Source organism: Pogonomyrmex barbatus, unplaced genomic scaffold (genome assembly GCF_055798465.1).
Source record: "Pogonomyrmex barbatus isolate J1 unplaced genomic scaffold, ASM5579846v1 scaffold17, whole genome shotgun sequence".
Taxonomy (NCBI): Eukaryota; Metazoa; Arthropoda; class Insecta; order Hymenoptera; family Formicidae; genus Pogonomyrmex; species Pogonomyrmex barbatus.
The window spans coordinates 1,335,347-1,358,228 of NW_028297113.1; the positions used below are offsets into that span (position 1 = coordinate 1,335,347).

General features: G+C 34.3%; 1 protein-coding gene and 1 long non-coding RNA gene across 4 annotated transcripts in view; one reads left to right on the top strand and one right to left on the bottom strand.

Moving 5' to 3' along the window:
* Positions 1-22,882, bottom strand: part of LOC105431030 (very long chain fatty acid elongase AAEL008004) — a 50,880-nt gene that overhangs the window by 4,352 nt on the left and 23,646 nt on the right. For 2 of the 3 annotated variants that reach the window (XM_089074235.1, XM_011644945.2), the window contains exons 2-6: positions 7,083-7,249; positions 4,027-4,217; positions 1,827-1,910; positions 674-730; positions 280-385 (exon numbers count right to left, since the gene is read on the bottom strand). In XM_089074235.1, coding sequence (XP_088930361.1) covers positions 280-385; positions 674-730; positions 1,827-1,910; positions 4,027-4,217; positions 7,083-7,140 — 496 coding nt within the window. In that variant the 5' untranslated portion in view covers positions 7,141-7,249. Of the gene's footprint in view, positions 1-279; positions 386-673; positions 731-1,826; positions 1,911-2,639; positions 2,721-4,026; positions 4,218-7,082; positions 7,250-22,882 lie in introns of all 3 variants that reach the window. The other variant, XM_025219283.2, reaches the window with a different exon arrangement.
* LOC148937057 (uncharacterized) lies at positions 10,225-11,264 on the top strand. The gene is made up of 2 exons (XR_016138687.1): positions 10,225-10,895; positions 11,160-11,264. It is a non-coding gene; the product is annotated as an uncharacterized LOC148937057 (long non-coding RNA).

Below are 22,882 nucleotides of genomic sequence, written 5' to 3' on the forward strand. Positions count from 1 at the left end.
AGTTCTCAAAAATAGATTAAAAAAAAAAAAATTAATTCCAATATGCTAAACAACGAATTCTAAAATGATAAAAATAAAAAAACAATCTTTTGTAAGTTCTCAAAATATTGACTGTAATTGTTTTCGTAATGATTTTGAATTCACGTGCATGAGAAAGGCTTTCTACCTCCAAGAATACGCAACAAAGGAACGCTGACATTGACACTAATTAATTTCGTAAAATCACTCGAGTTTTTGCAACGAGTCGATAAAGCCTTGCATCAACATTTTTCCACCCACCTGGCGTGAACTTGACACCGAACCAGACCGACATAGGCATGCAGCCGTGATGGATCACATGTAGCGTAGACACGTGATTATTCTTCTTTCTTAATACGAAAAAGACCTGGAAAAAAGATATGCGTGATTAGCTACGACACAATATAATTGTTCCGATAAAGCCAGATTATAGCGCGATTCGTATTATCGAATTTATTAAATCAAGATTTGCAATTTATTCCTTACGTTTAGATTTGCGAACAGTATGAATGCGTAAATTGTTCTCGAATTTATTTATTATTTATTGTTTTATTTATTTACTATTTACATATAATCACTGACAGGTTTATCGAATCACTTATCGCGCATAATCTAACGCTGACTTAAAAGGAAATATAAACTGCACTTTACGTACCGTGTCCATGAATTCGGTAAATTTCGAGAAGTAATACCACCAGCTTGCGTAGACCATCTGCGATTTTGAAATATCGATTAGAAGGAGTATTTTATTGTTCCCTAAGAAACTCGACTTTACATATAAAATTCTTTTCTCTACTCGTTTACTCTACTCGTTTTGCCCTCAAACGTGAGATATTTTATACTCTTATATATTTCTTTTGCACTTCTGTCGAAGATCAGGATTCTTATCTTCAATTCTTCTTTATTAAACGCTTAAGCGATTTTTTACATATTTTTTTGTTCACATTACCATGCAAATAAGTTAAAAATGAGTTTTACTTGAATGTGAAAATTGAGAGGGAAAAGATATGGATACGTTACATTAATATAGCAATTTAAAAGCGAATTGACTCAATATGAATTATCTATTTGACATAAACGTAAGAGAAAAGATAAGAGAAAAAAATAAGCATATCTATTATTTTTGAAAACCGGTTTTCCGTTTCTGCATACTAAAAATACATTCCGCGGGCATGCACATCGATTTACGTCACAGTGGCGTATTCGAGAGACGATGAAGAGCGACGTGAAAAGACAATAGTCATTGATTATTATCGGAGTGCGTCAACAGTACGTACTGATGCGATGACAGAAATTAATGTAGCGCAATGCCGCGTGTATGAGAGGGTTCTACATAATTCTTCACGGCTGTTACCGTTTCTAAGACGCAATAATATACAGCGCTTTGTTAAACAGCGTTAATCATCGCCAACTACTTTGGTTAGAGCCATTTTTTTATCGCTACAATCCTACAAAGTTCGCAGCTCTACATACTACTCTACCTTGTCTTTTCTCTTAGTACAGATACGTAGATTATACAGAACCGGTCATCATCGAGTTACAATGGAGTAACTCACATGTTCTAGAATAATCTTTCAATTGGTAACAGTTGTTAATTTTGTAATAAAAAAAATATCGCCGAAAAAAATATAATTGCCGTCCGACAAGAGGATTACATTTTTCTCGGTTCGGTCATTTGTCTCGGTCAAATTTTGGACCAATCGACCGGTTTTGTAAAGTTTATACAAGTTTCATACGGTTAGAATGGAACAAACACAAAAACATTAAATGGTAAAAGATAACTTTGTTAATCACGGGAGATCACCCACCCTCAGCACTTCAGGCCTGTCGCTGTAGTCTACAGGTTGACACCTTAGAGAATAGTCTCCAGTCAGCCATCCGGACATTCCTATCTGCAACCACATTCGCCCAGAGGCCATTCGCCAATCAGTGGGGAGACAAAGAAAATAGGCATAATATATACAGGAGAGTCATATGTTGCGTAGAAGCTTAATAACTACTATCTACACAGTATACTATAAAATATTACAATTCAAATTCTCTACGAACATCATCGAACAGTGTCTCGCGCCTCGCACCTTCTATGAAAAGTGAAGTTTCACAACAGGGTGAAAAAAGGACTGCCTCGGAAATCGGCTGTGGATTCTAAATTTTAGATTTCTTCGATGAGAGGATCGCAAATCAAAGACTAAGGACACAATTATACGGTCAAAATTCTTCCCCGATCGAGATACGACTCGCTTTCAACGTCGTGACTATCCATCGAGAACCTTCGATAGCAAATGTCGGAGCGGAGAAAGATTGGATCGGGACACTTGAGAGATATATTCAGGTGAGATGAGGAGGAAAGCGTAAGCTCTTCCGTAAGCTTAAATCGCACACTTTCGCGCCATTTACCCCTGCCGCAAGGCCCAAGCCTCCCCTCGGAATGGGATCGATCTTTCTACAAGAACAAGATATTTGTGAGTATCCTTCATCCATAATACCAACGATTCCAGTGCGATTCGATGATTTCTATTGCTTCGTCTGTAATCTGTTGCTTGTCGTCTGTTTTGAAGTAGATAGGAGGCAGTCTCGTTGAATGATCCGGCTAGAATTAAACTGATTAAGCGACGACTCACCCTTATCGCTGTGGGGCTGTTGGAATAATCCACAGGCTGGCAGCGAAAACTATACTGGTCCCACCATCCGCCCATGAGACACTGTATTGCGAAACGAACGTACAATCGTGCTTCTCACATCCTTGCCATTGGCGCATTCCAGCGTTCAATTTCTGCCGCGAAAACTTATCGGAGAACTCGCCCGAAATGTGAATTCAAATTTAATCGTACATTTAAAAAAAAACTGTATATAAAGCATCCTTTCTCATCGTAATGATGTAAAACGGTACGCTTGCTAATTTTGATAATTTCGTCCGGCAGACCGATGGACTTTTAGCTTATCTTGCGGTTAAACGGTTAACGTAAATTCAATCGAAGAATGCGCCAATGACAAATGCATTCATTCGCGATCGACGTAATCGAACGTTGCTGTCAAGATAGAAAGTTTTCGTAGGACATCGCTTCGCGCGTTCCGGTAGCTGCCGGCGGTAAAATCACGGAATCGTCAGATCGCGCAACTGTAAATAGCAACGTACTGTACCCTGTAAGATCATTATCATCCGTTTTCGACCGTGTCGCGACGGGTACCGTCAAACCGATCGTGACTTCAAACTCGGCGATAAGTCTGTAAGTTAATTTAGGATTAGCTAATCCTCGGGCGCAAGGAAACAGAGAAAAACAAGAATACAGCATGTCTAAATCAAGTAATTATAAAAATTCGCAATTTATTATCAGACAAAATCAAATAAAAGATAAATCAAAAGTTTGGAATGTACAATAAAGTGTAAAGCTCTATGTGATTTGCATTTTGTGTCAAATTATATAAGAGGATTAATCAGGTTTAACAAAAAAAAAAAAAAAAAAAACAAAGGAATTTTTATCTTAAAAATTTATATTCTTATTAAAGTTAAAAATTTAAATTAAATTAAATTAATATTAAATTAAAATTAAAAATTTATATTCTTATTAAATTTATATTCTTATTATTATTCTTATTATATTCTTATTCTTATTAAATTTATATTCTTATTATAATTATATTTATATTCTTAAAAAAGAAAAAAAGAAATACAAATATTTTTAATTAAAATTTAAATAAAATTTAAATAAATTTAAATAAAATTACATTTTTTAAATTTTTAAATTTTAAATATAAATTTTAATTTAAAAAATTATAATTATTTTTTGTAAATATCCGAATGTTCACTTCTGAAAAATATTGAAAGATTTACAATAAAAAATAAAATATTCGAAAGTATTATGGCGAAAAACGATTGAAGTCAAAACAGTAATAATTCAATCTTTTAATTCATCTTTTGAAAAATTTATCGGACATTTTTTCAGATGATTCGTCAAATCGCTTGAGCGGTCTACTATATAACGTGGAGAATAAACGGCGGATTCTCACCTCATAGAAGAGCCACGCGGAGAAGATCACTTGAAACAAGTTGTAGACTATCAAGGTATTCTTCAGCTGGAAGGGTTTTCGGTTCTCCATGAGTTTCGGCCCCAACACCTTGACGACATAAACGTAAGAAAGGCAGATGAACAATGTGGGGAAGGGTGAGCTCATCAGTAGCCAATTGGTTGTCCTCGTATCTGCAAAGCAACAAGAAATTTCTGTGAGAGTCACTCTTGAGACTCCAATCTCTCTCCTTTTAAAAAGACTGTAGAATTTGAGATATCATTTCCTTCGTCTAATTTTTCGAATGAACGAACTGGCGAAAAATGCAGGAAGATCTTTCACGATTTTTGATGTGTATAAAAAAAATATTCCCTACTTAAGCGTTTTTAAATAATATAATAACGAAAACTTTCAATGGATCGAAAATCCAAAATGCCAAGCTTCTGTTATTTGTTAATTCTAGAAGTAAAAATCCAGAAGTCAAATCCGAATATGATTTCGTTGCAGCAGCCAAACAAACAATGTACAATGGACCAGTGACGATCATGAGCAGTTCACTTCTTCCTCTCCCTCCCTTTCTCTCTTTCTCTCTTTGACACATACAATCGATATGATCCAATGGCCATGATTTAATGGCGACAAAAATCTGCCGTTCGATCCGAGTCCTTGAGTATAATTATATGTAGAATATCTCGAAGGATTCCCTAGTACATACACGACGTCCTTTCCCTTCTCGTCCTTCGAAGGTTCGATCACCCTTTCCTGGGCTTTCCCCGGAATAAATGTACGTTATTTTTATGGGTGCATCGACGGGGAATTCCCCGTCGATGCACCCGTAATGATCGGTTCCTCCGGATTGATCGATAGCAGCAAATGCGTTTGGTTACATTCACGTGAAAAACGCACAACGATTGTGCAATTTGCTCGGAAGAAGTATAAATAAAAATGTACTCACATATGCTAGAAGTGACACTATTTTTCTCGAGAATCTTTACATAAAACTAAAATATGAATAAAAAAACTTACTACCGGTTTATTACCGGTGAGCGCCGTGTGTTTTTGTCAAGAAAAAAAGATAGCTCGCACAATCGATAACATTTTAATTTTAAAAAAGTGTACAGAAGCTATTATATAGTCTTCTCGCTTGAAAATAGTTATTTCTAAATTAGATGCAGTGTATTTAGACATTATCATTCTTAGATCTGGCATTAAAATTTAGAATAAAATAGAATATAATTTTAAAATAAATGTAACTTTTATTTTGAAAAAGTCTTTTGCTATTATAGATTTTCAAAAACATGCATTAGAATGTCTATTAAACATTATAAATGTACAGAAAATATTAATGTCGCTTTCGGTACAAATAGAAACAAATTTATTTGCGCTTTTGAAAATTATAACACATATGCATATGTTTTTTTTGTATATCAAAAAATGTTTTCATGCAATAAAAGTGCGCGTCTTCACGAAGCCGTAGTAAAAAAGTTAGTTTTAAATCAAGACAAATATTCTCATATATAAGCAATATTATAGTCTTCTTAAAAATTTTAGTCTCGATTTAATTGAATTTGTACTGACACAAATATCACTTTTGCTCAATTCAAGACTAAAAATCTTCTGTATGGAGATTATAATATTCTTGCTTATATAAGAGAATACATTATCTTGATTTAAGATTAATTTTTATGCACTCGGAAGACATTATCATTTGAATTTTTTTCAAATCTCTCATTTATCGTGCACCGTTTTTAATATAACCATCGTGCATGCGTTATATGCAATTTACATCTTCCGCATGCAAATCATCGACGGAAAAAATAAAAAAAAATAGATAATCGAGTGATCGTAGGACGTTAATGAAGCTAACGAAGCACTTTTAAAACTCCCAGCGTTTGCGCCATTGCACGTATGATTTTTTTTTTTCTTCCATGCTAATCGCGGCGAGATGTTAATTGATGCATCGTAAACGTTCCATTCTTATTGACCATTCTTATTGACTGACCGAACAAATGACTGTGAAATAAAGGCTATTAGATCGTTAATCATCGCCGTAATGCTCATTGGGCTCCTCTCGGGTGACCGACGAGTTGCGAAAAAAGGCGCCCACATTACGACAAACGCGACGACCGCGCGTCCCTGTACGGAATAAAGAATTACTCCACTTTACTCGCACGACCCAACGCCACGATTATCAAAGTGGCATTTCGTTGCTGTGTCCGAAGTGGGACAGTGATGGTCTCAAGCAAACACTCCTTATCTCCTCTGACAATCGTCCGCTCTATTTCGCGCAACGGCGAGGCCGGCCGGCCGGTGCCGGATAAAATGACTTTTGCGAAAATCCCACGATAAATCACCGCGTACACATTTCGAGAATCGTTACGTGGAACCCGATAGAAAAAGTGGTATATCCATAAAAAGAAGCTTGAAACGGTACGTCTCTACGGAAACGTCCAGGGTACACATGTATATCAAACTCGAAGTGCAAGACGTAAATCTTTTTTTTTTTCTTTTTTTTTTCTTTCTTAAGCGAAAGACCCCGTGTTCAACAAGCGAGCGAGAATTTATGAATGATCTCGGCGCACATAATTTCTTTCCAAGATCGGCGTAACTGTATAAGCGTCACGAACGACGTATAAAAGATTGATAATAAATTAAAGAGAGAGGGCGTAGGCGTTCCATATAATACGCAAAAATAAATACCGTCGAATTATTCAAGAGCTGTCGAGCAAAAAAAAGGGGGAGGGGAGGGAAATAAGCTCAACAACGACATCATCGCGCGCTATTTACATTGTTCTCTTCCACGAGTCAATTATGTAAATCTGAAGGACTCTAATGCCGTGCGGCATGCGACTCTATATCGCGACTCTCTTGAAATTATCGTGCATCTACGTAATCCTCAATTATAACATGATCGATGATGTCAGCCGCGTGCACTTGACACACTGCCCCTGTCAAGTTTTCGCCGCTGTTTTTCATCGCGGTCCAAATTATTCTTCGACGTGCGAATTCCGGGGTATTTCTTTCCGCACTCTGCCCGCTTCGCGCGCAAAAATAATCACCTGCGTGTTTGTCCAGCATGTCGTGGAACTGGTCTATGTATTGCATTATGATCGACATGTTGCCGTCGTTGTCTGGTTATCCTGAGATTTGCTTTGGACGAAAATCTGGACGCGGGACCTACCACCCCTTTCTCGAACAATCACCTCCTCTCCTCCTCCTCCTTCTCCTGAAACAAAAATGAGATTCTTTCATTATCGGAGACGACGATTTCTGCGGATGTAATAATGAGATTCGTGACGCGCCGCTAACGGTATTCCGGTATTGTTTTTTCAAGAAAAGTAACTGCGTTTCTTTTTGACGAATAAAATACAAGAACTGTCTATCTACTCGAGAGAAATATATCACCGCGTCCGCTTGCGTGAAATATATGTACAATTGAAATCATTAATTCTAGAAACTTCACACGTGGACCTGCGAGAGTCGATGAGAATTTCAAGACGTCAGCCTTCTCAGAAATTTCTCTTCGCTTAAACGTTTGTGTTTAGCGAGCAATTTAGCAAGTAGACTTGAATTTTGATTTTACAATCGTCTTCCACTGTGATGTGTCTGGCGAGATTCCTCGCACGGAGAGAAAGAAATTCATTAGAATTCCGTCTCCAGGTTGGATCTGAGATATTCTATGTGTAATCTGCATAAAATGCGAAAATACACAATTTTAGAATTGGTGACCTCTCTCGATGTTATCATCGACACTTTCAACAATTCGGGATGATCCCGATGATCGCCGATTGGGATCTCAGTCGAGATCACGCGATTTCGGGAACAAGTCCATTCGGGATTCGAATCCGCGTCATCACAACTTACGTATTACAGCTACCGAATTGTTCATTCGAAAGCGGTCGCACGACGCGTTCGGGCAACGGCATCGCGCAATTCGCCGGGCCGACCATGAATCGGCGACGCGGCCTTGAACCATTCTGGCATATATAAACATATTCGTTCGTACAAAGTACGTCGTGCACGCGGACGGCGAATTAAATTTCACTTGCAGCTTCAGACAGGACGTGCTTGCGAATGCGCAAATCTGCTTACTCTCCTCAGTTCTATCCGATCGAATTCTATCGTTTCCGTCATCCTACCAATAATCATAAATATGTCGCCGAAACAAAAAAAAGAGAGACTAATAAAAGTGAAACTTTTACTTGAAGATCGTTTTTGAAAAATAGAAACTGAAAACTTAATAAAATTAATAATAAAGAAATTAACAATTATTGCACGTATTCTACGTATAAATTTAAGATTACTGATTGCTTTATTTTTTTATATGTCGGCTTGTTCGCTATCCAAATGTGAAAAAAAAACCAATTGTTTAATTTCTTTTCAAGATGATAGCGAGCGGAAAAAAATTATTAAGAAAGATTGGTACTGACGTTTCTGTTTAATAAATTGCAATAATATTCGCAATTTATTGGCACAAATAATATTTGCAGTAATAATATTGGTAGTAATAATATTTGTATTAAAATTTTGATTTGGTACACTTTCGAACTCTTCTGTGGTAATTTCATTGTAATGAAAATTAAAAATGCACGAAGATTACATTTCGCATAAAGAAAGTGCTAATATCACAGATTTCTACGCTTCAGGGCGGAGAGCGAAATTAATTATGTTGTCAATCGTAGCCAATCGGTCTCTCATAATTAAAAGAGACCGGTTAACCGGTCGAATCCTGTTATAAAAACTTGCAATAGAATTTTGTGCGTAAATCAATCTAAACATCAATAAATATCAATAATTACGGTATAGATCTGTTTTTAATCGCGTTTTATTTAGCGTTAGTAAATAATTTAGTAAATAAATTTCACATGAAAGATATTGACATTTTACAAAGCAGTTCTTAGAACTTAGAAACACTTTCGTGCGATCATAGAAATCTGGTTTAAATGCAAATCCGTTGTTAAGATAAGCAGTTTTCGTTCACTTCCTCGGCTCGGAGCTCCTCCAAATATCGCTTCAGAAGCCGCGAACAACAAGTGACCTTTGCGTCGCAAATAACAGTCTCTGACGAATTGCTGTGTGGCCAACTGTCTATCTATGCATGCGAAATTCGCATTGTCGAACAAATTTCTTTTCAGGGGAGCTTTTTCAGCGCCAGCACCAAAGAGAGAGAGAGAGAAAGAGAGAGAGAGAGAGAGAGAGAGAGAGAGAGAGAGAGAGAGAGAGAGAGATCAGAGAGATCGAACGGGCCGGGCGGAATGGAGGTCGCGATCACAATCCTCCCGCGAGCGATCGTGATCGCGCTAGATGCTTTGTCCGCTTGCAAAACGAAAAGCCGAAAACGCGCCGAGCAAGCGAAATACCTCGGAACGTTACGTTGCGAAAACTGTATATATTATAACAGAGCCGCGCGCAGCACAGAAAACGGGCCGCGGAGGCCGGGACCGCCGTGTGCGTGTCCGCCGTGTGCGTTACGCAAGCGATCGGTCGCACCTGCGCAAGCGTGTGCCGTGTCCGACTCGCGTCTGACTACCTGAAATTATCATTTAATCGTAAAGGAGAAAAAGAGTGGGAGAGCGGGAAGGGGAGGGTGCGGGACGGGCCTCTTTCGCCTACCTATTAACGTCCCACTAACACCGAAAATCTCGCGCGACGGGTTTTACGGGCCAGTTTCCAGTTCGGAGCAACGGGAATTCTGGATTGTACTTGATTTAGGGACAACTTGAAACAAACGCCCAAACCGTGCCATTTCCGTGACATTTTTTTCTTCGTGGACCGCACTTCTTTGTTTCGCGTCATATTTGAGAATTTCCTTTCCCCTTGATGCAATCCCCTGGCGCCGCAGGAAATATGTTCGCGTTGTGATCGTTGCTGGATCATTCATTTTAGGGCGATTCCGAAGATGCGCAAGTGCGAGAGCAAGGGCTTCTCCGAAGCGAATGTAGCCACGAGTTCATTCATTTTCCTTACGCGCGAGACACGTCGTTTCTCTGCTCTAGAGAGCCCAACACTGGTAGGTCAGCGTCTTTATTTAACCGCAGACGCATCTGCCCGCGCCTATTTATGCTCCGAGATAAAATCGAATAGAGATAATTCGAAGTAATGAAGTAAATGTTCCGATCTGGATTGTCATCAGGCAATTTCATGAGAGAGAGAGAGACCTAGCTATAGATCGTCAGATGATGGGCTGATATAATTCTTCCCTGAATTCTTTTCTCTGTATTATAGAAATCCGCAAGACAGTACAACAGTTGTATTCTTTGTGGAAAATGCGTAACGCCGCGTCGAGGTCGCCTCGACTTTATCTACTTTGTGCAAATAAACGGCGGGAACGCTATCTGCTGATTGCATAATGATTTTTACGATAATCGCGGGGCGGTATAATGCATCCGTGCAATAACAATCCGTGTAAAACGCGTCTGTCTCGCAAAGGGGTTAAATCGGGACGTGACACAACGACGACGATGACGACTATATCATCATCTTCAGCGTCGTGATCGTGATCGTGGTCGTGGTTGTTGTTGTCGACGACGTTAGTAACTGTGGCCACTGGAACGCGTCCAATCTTACAAACGCCAGTCGTGAAAGTGACTTTAAGCTTGGATCGTCGTCGTTGATACGCACTCGTAGACTCGGTCACGTTAAACGGCACCGCAGGAAAATTAACGAAGTAGTAGTTCATGTTTAAAACTTAGCACCTATCTTTCCGGTCGATTAATTCGTTCAAACGAGAAAAAAAACGATTTTAACCCACTCATTAAAAATTTTATTCGACATTTTCGAATCAAGAAACACAGGTGGTACCATTTAAAAATATTATGATTGCAAAACTATGATTTTGCAGGGGAGTCTGTCATCATTCTAGAAAATTTTTGGTAAAAGAAATAATATATAACATAAATACAAAACTATTATATAAATTAATATCATAATCAATATCCATTTGAGGCATATTGATTAGACAACATAGGAAAATGAGTGTAACATTTGTGTCATAAAAAATACTATCATATGATGGGCGTATTCATAATCATTCATGATTAACAAGAATTCTTTATTTATAAATATAAATTTATATATATATATATATATATATATATATATATATATATAAGAGATTTGATAACAGAATCCTACAGGAATAGACCGAGGGAAAAGCCAAGAACAAAATGATTGGAATATGTGAAGGAGAACTTGAGAATGATAGCAGTCAGAGGATGCAGGAAAGTCAGAAATAAAAAGAATCAGCATAGAATTTTAAATCCATAAAAGGTTGTAATGCTGATAAAAGAAAAAAAAATAAGAGATTCAATTTAAATACATTTCGATACATAAATAAATTTGTCTGTGTGTGTGTGTGTGTGTGTGTGTGTGTGTGTGTAAAAATAAAAGATTCGAGATAGAAATATTTACTCAAAAATAATTATAAAATAGTTTTCTTAATTGTTTTGGGATAATAACAATTAAATATAAATTTAATAGTATCGCGTGAAACATAGAAATAAATTATATAGTTTTTATTTTGTATTATTTTTAATTTTATTTTTTAGTCTATAATTTATTTAAATTAAAACCTACTGTTTAACAGTTGTAATTTAAGTTGTTATAGCTTGATTCATTCTCCAGCCGCAACGTCACAAAAGCAAAAAAATATAACTAATAAAAATTCTTGCAACATACATTAAGATAGATATTTTTATAAATAAAATAACATTTATAATCGATATGAAATTGAAAAATATGTAAAAATATAAATAAAAAATTAAAAAATATGTAAAAATTAATAAATATGTAAAAATATGTATAAAAAATTAATCTTTTGCTTCAATAAACAATAAATAACTATGTAGAATAAAAATGTGCCTATTCAAAAACAAAATGACAATTCAATAAATTTTTGATAATAAATTTTTGATTACCAAAAAGCTGAGATTTCGACATATTTTACAAATCTGTTAATTTCAAACGTTATTTTATTAAAAAAATATTTCTAATTTTAATTTGCAATAATTTTCAATATATGTTTTTTCGCTTCTTATATCATAAATTCAGATAATTGCAATGGACCAACAACGAAAAATCTTAAAATAAAATCATAATTTCAAACTTACAAAATCCATATTAAATTTAGAATTTTCGAGTGATTTTCTAATGATTCCTGCTTGTATTGAATTTTAAAATTACATTAAATAATAGAAATTAGAAATATATTTCAATAAAACAAGAATAATTTTTTTATCATAGGATAATTTACACGTTCTTTGAAAAATAAATAAAACGCTCTAAAAATTCTATTCATTATATTCGCATATTTTTAATTCAACAAAATTCTTGTCCCATTTACAACGCCATTTGCAACATAGCTATGTAAATCACTGAGTGTACATCAAGTATCGTTTATCTGCTCAAGTTGAGTCATTGCCGCAACAGAACAACGACAATTAATTAATTTCTCTTCGCAATTATTTATGAAAAAATGCACTCGTGTATTTAACTTGATCATATGACCTAAATTATTGAATAGCTGGATAGCAGAATAGCTGTTAGCGCACCTCACGTCGGATAAAAAGTAATATCTCTGTCGGACTCGCTTTACTGAAGTTTTCAGCATCCAGCACTGCTTGATGCCGCGGCAAGCTGAAAGTGCAAGTGTAACTATTATATACGACGCAACCAGCCGACGGTCTTAAGTAATAGTAACTCGCGCGCTTGAGTAACGAAACGGAGAAAGATGACAAAGACGCGGCGAGAGAAAGAAAAAGACAGAAAGAGAGAGTGGGGGAGAGAGAGAGAGAGAAAGAGAGAGAGGGGGGAGGGAGGGATAGAGGGATAGAGAGGGGGGGAGGGAGGGAGGGAGAGGGAGAACGGAGAAAGGCCTATTGGACCCGGCATGCCATCGTCGTTGACACTCTGAGAAATTGCGGTCGCGTGCTGTCACTGTTGAGCACACCGGAGAAAAGTGCTGGATCGACAACTGTTGCAGATTACGACTTCGATATAATGAACGCAGCTGGCATGGCAAAACGAGCTGGGTATAAAACTGCGAAATTTGATTAGGCAGCGTCTACTAATGAAAAAAATTGCGTTTAACGCTAGAAAACACAATCTGCTTTGCTGTTTTATATACGTACAAAAACAGTTCGTATATATATAGTGTGTATATATATATATATATATATATATATATATATATATATACACTATATCATCTTTTGTGAAATATATATATATATATATATATATATATATATATTTCACAAAAAAGTGTACATATTTATTTATTTTATATACTATAGAATATTTTGGAGAAGGAATAGATAGAAATGATGTATACAAAATTAAAAATTAAATTAAAGGTGGGTTAAATTATTAAATTAAAAATGAAAAATTCACTATTCTCTCACATATTGTCTTTGCAATTAATTTAGTTATCTCAAACGGATATAATGAAAATATGACGTAAACCGGCCAAGATATAAATAATAATTATCAGTATTATAGATACCATACGATTGACTACTATTATTTTCACGTATCAATTTAAGCGCCCGATAATCGACGTGCTTGAAACTGAAAGCAAGTCGTAATCGCGGCGACCGGATGACATAAAACATAAAACCACGGGTGCGGTGCGTTTTTCTTTTTAACGCGCAAATTATCGTTCTTACAAATAATTACACGTGATTAATGCTAAAAAGAGAAAGAAAGGCAAGAGATTAGTCAATACAAGGGAGATTGAACACCATTTGACAGATATCAAATTGTTGTTGCCTCAGGAATCCACGGAAAGTGCAAATGCACGTCGCGAATTCTTGCATTACGCGACGCGATTGCGCAACAGTAGTCGAGATGAAGAGATTGCGGTAACATAAAGGAAAAAAAAAAAAAAAAGAAGCAGAAGAATGAACGATAAGTGTGATAAAATGCAGTAGCGAGATACGTCAATAGCGTGTAATCTATTTCCGGAAAGGTAGACAGAACGCCGGAGGCGAGAGATAAAGAGCGATTAACGCGGCCACCAAACACGATGACGCGAATTTTATCGCGATGTCACTGTCTCGCGGTTACAGTGTGTCTTCGACCAACAATGTATTTCTCAGGAAACTTTAGACAGGGTGTAAACATCGCGCACTTTCTCTTGACCGCTGGAAGCTGGAATGGGAGAGGAACGCCGCGATGTTTTTCTACGCGGCGCGATGTCGTGCGGGCGCAATCCTTGGGGAACCGATGATTGAAAATTAGGAAACAAAATCGTCAAAGCATAATACATACCGAATTTCAGCGCATTACACGAAGAAAGAAAGCAAATGAACGTTCAAACATCGCGTAAAAAAAAAATCTTAAATAATAATTAATTTACCACTAAAATATTTAGCATTACGCGAAAATTCTAAAATATTATAGTGTGGTGACGAAAATTTTTCCATAGAATTTGGTATTAAAAAACCCCGAATTAAAAGAAATCCGAAAAATTTTTAATAAGAAAATTAAAGCTTTTGCTGATTCACTGCAACTATCTTGAATTATGATGTCAGAAGCGAGAAAATCCATAAAGAATAAAAATTCTTGAAAAATAAATTAAAATATTTTTTGCTGATATAACGTTTTAATATAATATCGATAGAATAGACTTGTAAAATATATACCTAAATATATACCTAAAATACCTAAAACCTTTCTTTCACTCCTTCTTTAATTAATAAATAATCATCTAGAATTAAATTGCGGCTTTCTTCTTGATTGGTTCATTTTTTACTCCCGACTGCTGCCAACCGAAAATTGGCAAAAAACGGAGGAAGTATGCGTTTCATCAAAGCCAAACCTTTGTTATCCTAGTTCTCAATAACTATAATACAGTTTGATATCAACTTTCGGATATAAGTTTCTTATTACTCAAGGACGATTTATGCGATATAATTATCATTTATTATTGTATTAATAAAAAGTTAAAAAAGGTTAGAATTTCGTCGATGCGGTCTTTCATTGGCTATTCAGTGGTGTGACGTACTAATTTGATTAACCAATAACACGGAATATCACACGGTCCTAGATTACGGATTGCCCGGCGGGTACGGTGGTTTACAGTTATAAGGTTCATTATACACAATATGCATGGCATAATAAAAGATTTATCGAATAAACTTAGTCAATCTTTTATCAAGCTTTTATTTTAGTGATTTACGGTGGTTTACAATTATAAGATTCATTACACACGATATGCATGGCATATCGTGTGTAATGAATCTTATAATTGTAAATCACCGTAAATCACTAAAATAGAATATCACACGGTCCTAGATTACGGATTGCCCGGCGAGTACGGTGGTTTACAGTTATAAGGTTCATTATACACAATATGCATGGCATAATAAAAGATTTATCGAATAAACTTAGTCAATCTTTTATCAAGCTTTTATTTTAGTGATTTACGGTGGTTTACAATTATAAGATTCATTACACACGATATGCATGGCATATCGTGTGTAATGAATCTTATAATTGTAAATCACCGTAAATCACTAAAATAGAATATCACACGGTCCTAGATTACGGATTGCCCGGCGAGTACGGTGGTTTACAGTTATAAGGTTCATTATACACAATATGCATGGCATAATAAAAGATTTATCGAATAAACTTAGTCAATCTTTTATCAAGCTTTTATTTTAGTGATTTACGGTGGTTTACAATTATAAGATTCATTACACACGATATGCATGGCATATCGTGTGTAATGAATCTTATAATTGTAAATCACCGTAAATCACTAAAATAGAATATCACACGGTCCTAGATTACGGATTGCCCGGCGAGTACGGTGGTTTACAGTTATAAGGTTCATTATACACAATATGCATGGCATAATAAAAGATTTATCGAATAAACTTAGTCAATCTTTTATCAAGCTTTTATTTTAGTGATTTACGGTAATTTACAATTATAAGATTCATTACACATGATATGCCATGCATATCGTGTATAATGAATCTTATAATTGTAAACCACCGTAAATCACTAAAATGCATGCATCCAGACAGGGAATTTTATATTTTTACTACGGGTTGCCCAACAACGATACGGATTGCCGATTGACAATTCTATTTCAGCCATTTATAATGTAGCAAATCCTGGATACGATTAATGTGATTGGTAATATTAGAATCGTTAATCGAGAATTGTAAGGCTTATCCAAGTTATGCTTGTATAGCAGCATAACCATATGCATAAAGAAAAAAATTATCCAATCGCATTTCTAGCATAAAGATGAGACACATATATTATCTAAATGTGTAGTTATTTATTGATTACCCGAGTGAAAGGAAAGTTTTCAGTATATTTTAGCATATTTTAACAAGTTTGTTTTATCAAGTGCAAACGTTATTTTATCGAAAAATATTTTTATTTTAATGTATTTTGCAAAAATTTTCATCGTGTTTTTTCGCTTTTAAAATAATCCAAAGTATCTGCAGTGAACCAAGAGAAGTTTTAAAAAATTTCTCTCTAAATAGAAAAAAGAATATGTTATAACTCGCTAATGACAATTCTTTCTCAATCTTGCTAAAATTTTATTTTCAATATTATTCGACGAATACATTGCGCACTTAATACTTAAAAAAAAAAAAAATGTTTGGAAAAAATAATATCAAAAAGATCAACCTATCGAATACAATCATTATGTTAAAGAGAGATAGTAACATCCTTCAGATCATATTCAATTTTGTAGATTACCTTAATTGACTATCTTTTTTATTCCCGGCATTGCAAGACGAATACAGAAAAGTACAGTAAATTTTAGCGCGTGTGTCACATTATCACACATATTATTTTCTCACACGGGATCGACATCGGGGATAAATGGACGAAACAAATTTTCTTGTGCCTGTGATCTCTCTTGCTATTATGGGAAATCGTCAGGACGACACGTACCGTACGGATGACTGGCGTTTCGGCGAGGCGTTGCTTTTCTTCTCGCTGATCGACGTGTCTCGCCATCGAATTACCGCGGCACGTAATAAAAGTACAAACACATACGTGAAATATCGCCGAATAAGCGCGTGTCGAGGCCGCTGCCGCCTCAATTAATCGTCGCGCCGATTATTATTGTAATTGTCCACTTGATTACGCCCGAGAGAAACCAAAACTTTGACAGACGTCGAGAGCGCCGTGCCGTGAAAGTTACACAAAGAAGTTATACAGTTTGTAAAAACTTAATAAGAAATTAACGCAAAAATGATAAGAGGAAGATACCTGACTGATAACGAAGGACAGTATCATCGCGTGTCACGAGCGCGATGATAAAGCACTCTTCTTTCGTATCGTGAGAGATCATGCAGCTATTGAAGTAATTAATTGATAATCACGCGCAATGAGCGAGATGAGCAAGGATATTTTTTGAATATCGTTGATCAAATCAGCAGATTACTCGCAGATCGCCGTGATGTTTTAATTGCAACCTCATCCGTTACAATGAAGATGACGCATTCTGAAGGATTTCAAGATTTGGGCTTTTCTTTCTTTTTGACATAATCCTTGTCGGAGTCATACCTTCGATTGGGGAATTGCTCGTTAATTGCACAAACCTTGACAGCATCTTACTTATTGTTAGCACCGATCGGCTACGACGGAAGATTCACTTCGAAGACATCGTAATACCACGCCGCTTTCAGTCTACAATTTTTACGCAATTTACTGTGTGTTTATGTAAGAGTATCATGTGAGATATGAGTTATCCGGTAATTGTTGACATAGTCGGAAAAACGATAATTATATTTCAGGAAATGAAAATACGAAACTTTTCCATAAGACTTTTTGATAGAGAAGAAAAAGAGAAATCAGATCTGAAAATTAGAAAATCTTTTTGACTCTTTCTTGGCAATTTTTAATACTCTTTACGATATGTTTCAAGAAATGTTAAAATGTAAAACAAAATAAAAAAATATAGAGTCTTTTAAAAAATATAGAGTCTAATTGATGAAAAGCAAAATCTAATTGATAATTACATAATACATAAATTCAATTAAATTTATCTTGCATATATTAAGATGTTCTCTAACATATAAGATATATTATAAAAAAACTATTAAAATTATATTACTATTAATATTATGTAATTAAAAAGTAATAAAAAATATAAAATAGTCTATAAAATCACGTATAAAATATATATTAAATACTAATATATAGATATGCTTTAACGCAATAAATATTTTTAACATTACGTAAATATATATTTATTAATTAGTATGTATATCTACATGTATATTTACATAAATTGATATGAAATATACATTTAATATCAATACAATAAAATAATATATAAGTTTCTTATTGCATTTTAATCAATATTGTATATAGCGTTATCTATCAATCAATATTGTATATAGCGTTGCAAAAAACCTCTCTAATGATCGTAGTAACTCTATCTTTCTTGCAATCTATTCATGTTTATGCAATTAAAAATAATAATTTATGCCGTGAGAACCTATTTAATGTAATTAATAATAATAATGCAGGTGAGATACGTAAGTTTTAATGCGTAATGATCTCGCTTCATTATGCATAGACAATTTTTTATAATGTTCAGTAATTTATGTTAATCGGTGATCAATTATATTTTTCTCAACGTATTTTTCAATCTGAAACGAATCAATCTGTACTTCGTGGAAAGAAAAACATAAAGTAGACAAAAAAAAATAGAACGTAAAATAGAATAAAATATAATAAAATATACTAAATAAATAAATTAGAATAAAGACATAAATTAGAATAAAAAACGTTTGTTACTATTTTATTGCAGATATCCACAGGATTAAAACAACATGGAATATTTCTTTCTAAAAAAAAAGGCATGACATTGATTACTCGCATTTCTCGAACTTTATTATTGTCGCTTTTCCGCGAGGCTGATTGGTTCTCTCGTTGCGCTAACTTCGTGAATAGGTGTCATTATATTGATCTCACAGAGGATCGTTTTTGACGACAATTGTGTATCAAGAAATTAAAAATATTACAGTAGTGTAACAGTAGTATAATAGTATTATATTAATATTTTGCTCTTGTGTTGTAAAAGATAAATAGCGCGCGCGCAGCGCGCGTTTGTAATGTCTAGTACAAATAAAAATTTATCGTTATTTATTATTTATTATATAAAAATTTATATAATATAATTTATTTATTTATTTATTTTCGATCATATCTGATTTTAAGGAATAAAAATTGAGGATACGTAGATGTATGCAATATGCATTGTTAGATGCTGATATTTTATTATCAAAAAATACCCCCCCTCTCTCTCTCTCTCTCTCTCTCTCTCTCAAATGATACTCGAAGAGTCTCGAGAATGTTAAGACAATCAGATTCGCGGACCAGCCTCGGCCTAGGTGATATCAAAAATAGATTCGCTCATGTAGGATCTAACTCGCGGGAACGCGATGCCGTGAATGTTTTATCTCTTGATTTAAGCACCTGACAAAGATTTGCCTTTTCTGTTTTTATATTTATTTGTACTGGCAAATATTCTGGGCTATGTGCCCTCGCGGTCTCCGAACTCAATTGTTTTCCGCCTGCTTTTTCCTTCGCACCTTGTCGCGAGTTGTTTCGAACTGCGACGCGAAAGATCGTCGTAATTAACGCGTTCCACGAGTAACACGACGAGGCGTGTTATTCCTAGTTTGGCTAGAAGGCAGTCTTCCTCATCAACTCTATCAGCGAGCACGCGCCGCTTTAATATCGTTCTATCTGAAATTAACCGGAGGTTACGGCGGAGCTGTCCTCGCTCGTGCATCACGAGCATGCACAATGTATTAACGCACGTGTGACAAAATCGCCGCGATAACTCGGCCGCACATGAGATCGAGGCAAGGCCGAGGTTTCGCGGCGTATTTTGCAAAATAAGTGTATATAATTAATATAATATAATTCTACGGAAAAGCATATTTTCACGAAAACCAGACAATTCTGCGAACAGATCAGGGATAATCTTGGTGTGGAATTTAGCGATAGCCAGCGTGATTCGTGGTGACGTGAGGGTGATAAATTCGCGAATACTGCTCACGACTGCTTTTCGCGAAGATAACTTGCAACATTACAAACAAGCAGATGTTCGTGATGGTACGATGAAATGACGTTCTAATGACCTGTGAGAGAAGTGGCCTTTGCCATTTCTTCTAAAGTTGCACAAGAAAGCTGTAGCCATGCATCTTTGATCCTAGCGAAAAGACGAGGCCTTATTGCTAAATTGATGATGATTTTTCGTAAAAAGTCGTCAGCCTCGAAATAAAACTCCAAAATTATCTGAGAACATTGAATACTGATTAATAATTACGTAAATAATCTTCTTTATTCATCTTATTTATGTCTCTGATTTGATTTAATTCAAGCGCTCTCAATTATAAGTTTCTTTATGCATTAAAACTTAATTAACGATAATTTCAATGGAAGTGAGCTTCTCCTTGAACAAAGTTCAATTCTGACTTTTTTCCCTAATCGCCAATATGCAAGATGTCCCATTAAGAGTTAATTAATAATTAATTTCAAGGAGTGAAAGAGGATGGAATTTTGAATTAAAAATTCCTTTTCCAATTTTGGCTCAGACTATTACTCAGATTATTTACCGAGTTATTAACGATTAAAGTTGATCAATCAGATTGCGCTCAGCCGCAGAAGCGTAGCATGTTTTGAAAGTTGCCCTCGTGTTTTCTGTACATTCTGTACATTTCTTTCGATTAAAATTTTATTCTAATTTGTTATGAGTACAAAAAAGACTACTGGCAAAAAACATTATCAAAATAAATTGTTTGTAAATAAATTATTTAAACCATTTCTTCAAAAATTGTTTTGACCTGTATCATGTATGGTTCTTACATTTTTTTTGTAGAAATCGATCGGAGCTATCAGTTTCCAATTAAAATTAATTTTTTTAAGAAATTGTTTAAACAAATTGCTTGTCAAAAATTTATTTTGATTATTTCATAATACGTTGGCATGTATGATTCTTATGTATTTTTTCTTACAATTCGATGGCGTTATCGTTTAAAATGCGAAATTAACGAATACGTAAATAATTTAATCTACGTAATTAATTTATTAATTAATTTATTTATAACAATATTAATTTATTTATAATATTTATACGTAAGAATCATGACGTGTCAAAACAATTTTTGAAAAAGTCATTTAAACAATTTAGAATTTAGAAACAATTTATTTTGATAATGTTTTTTGCCAATAGTCTTTTTTTGCACCCATAACAAATATTCCATAATTATTTTTTCGATATCGCTGCTAGGTTAGCTATGAAAATTAAATAATTAAATTGAACAAATAACTAAATTAAATAACTAAATTGAACAAATGGATTAAATAATTGAATTAAATAAATAAATAAATAATATTAAAAAAACAGAAATTGGATAAATTTCTAATTGTAACTTTTCTCACTTATTTATTTATTTATTTATTTATCTACTTATTTATTTATTTACTCATTTATTGATTAATTAATTTCATTTCATTTATTTATTAATTAATATAAAAAATTAGAAAAAAAATTTTAATCGGGAGAATGTACAAAAAACACGAGGGGCCTCACAGCACGCTACGTACTCCGGTTGGGCGCAATCTGATTGATCAACTTTAATCGTTAATAAGTCGGTAAATAATGGTCTGAGTCAAAATTGGGAAAGGAATTTTTAGTTCAAAATTCCATCCTCTTTCATCCCTTAAAATATTAATTAAGATTTATAAGACACTCTGTATGTACGCATCTAATTAAGAAAATATTCGCTTATAAATCAAAACAATAGAAATTAATTTGCAACTTCGAAACTTTTTATTTATTTTTGCTAAAATTATCACATGATTCGTATTAAAAAAACACAATTATTACGACTTCAAAATACTATGACATATCTACTATGTTATAGATAAAATAAATATTCAATTTTAATTCACAATTAAAATTCGAATTCAGTTGGAAAAATGCTAAGATAATTGCTTCCAAGATCTTTCCGAGAATTATTTTCCATCAATAATATCATTTTTTTTAATTATATCTTTTTAATCTCAAAATATATGGAAGACGACAGACGGAGAGACGGAGAGACGAAAACGACACTTTTAAAACATACTTAGCATATTAATAAACTTGGCAAGCAAGATTTTAAATGCTAATTTCTATATGAAATAGATTTAAATAATTATATCATCAATTACGTGCTGCTATTTTTAGCAGACTTATAACGTAGTATTATAGAAATATAAATATTTAATAATTTAATATTTTGTTAGCACGAGTGATATAATTAATCCAGGCATTTTGCATTAATGTACATTATTAATTAATAACATTTCTTGCCAAGAGCAATGCAATACAAAATGCAATAAGATCATGCATAAGAAATCAAAATAAATCGAATTACATATGTTCGAATTTGTACAATATTTGAATAATGGATAATAATAAGTTAATGATGATCAGTACTTGTACAATATTTACCTTACGCATCGCAACGCAATTGTTATTGCGTATATCATAACTGTAGAAAATCGCCGTAACTCAATAATATCAATCGAAAAAATGTTTACCAATAGCGGAATAGATTAATAAGCATTTTAATCTTCTATTATATAATTCATTCATTAAGTTTACTCGCCGAGACGATCGTCACGACATCAGCAGAAATCAGTATAGGAACGATCGCCATAGCTTATCTACACATTCAAAGCGGATTATGTTATATCGATTATGTTATGCACAGAGTGGCTGCGAATTCGTCTGTTGTACCTGATAGAAAAAGAGAGAGTTCCTCATCATTTTCACATCTTTAAAAAGCCGGATAAATTAAACATAAGTTTTTTTTTT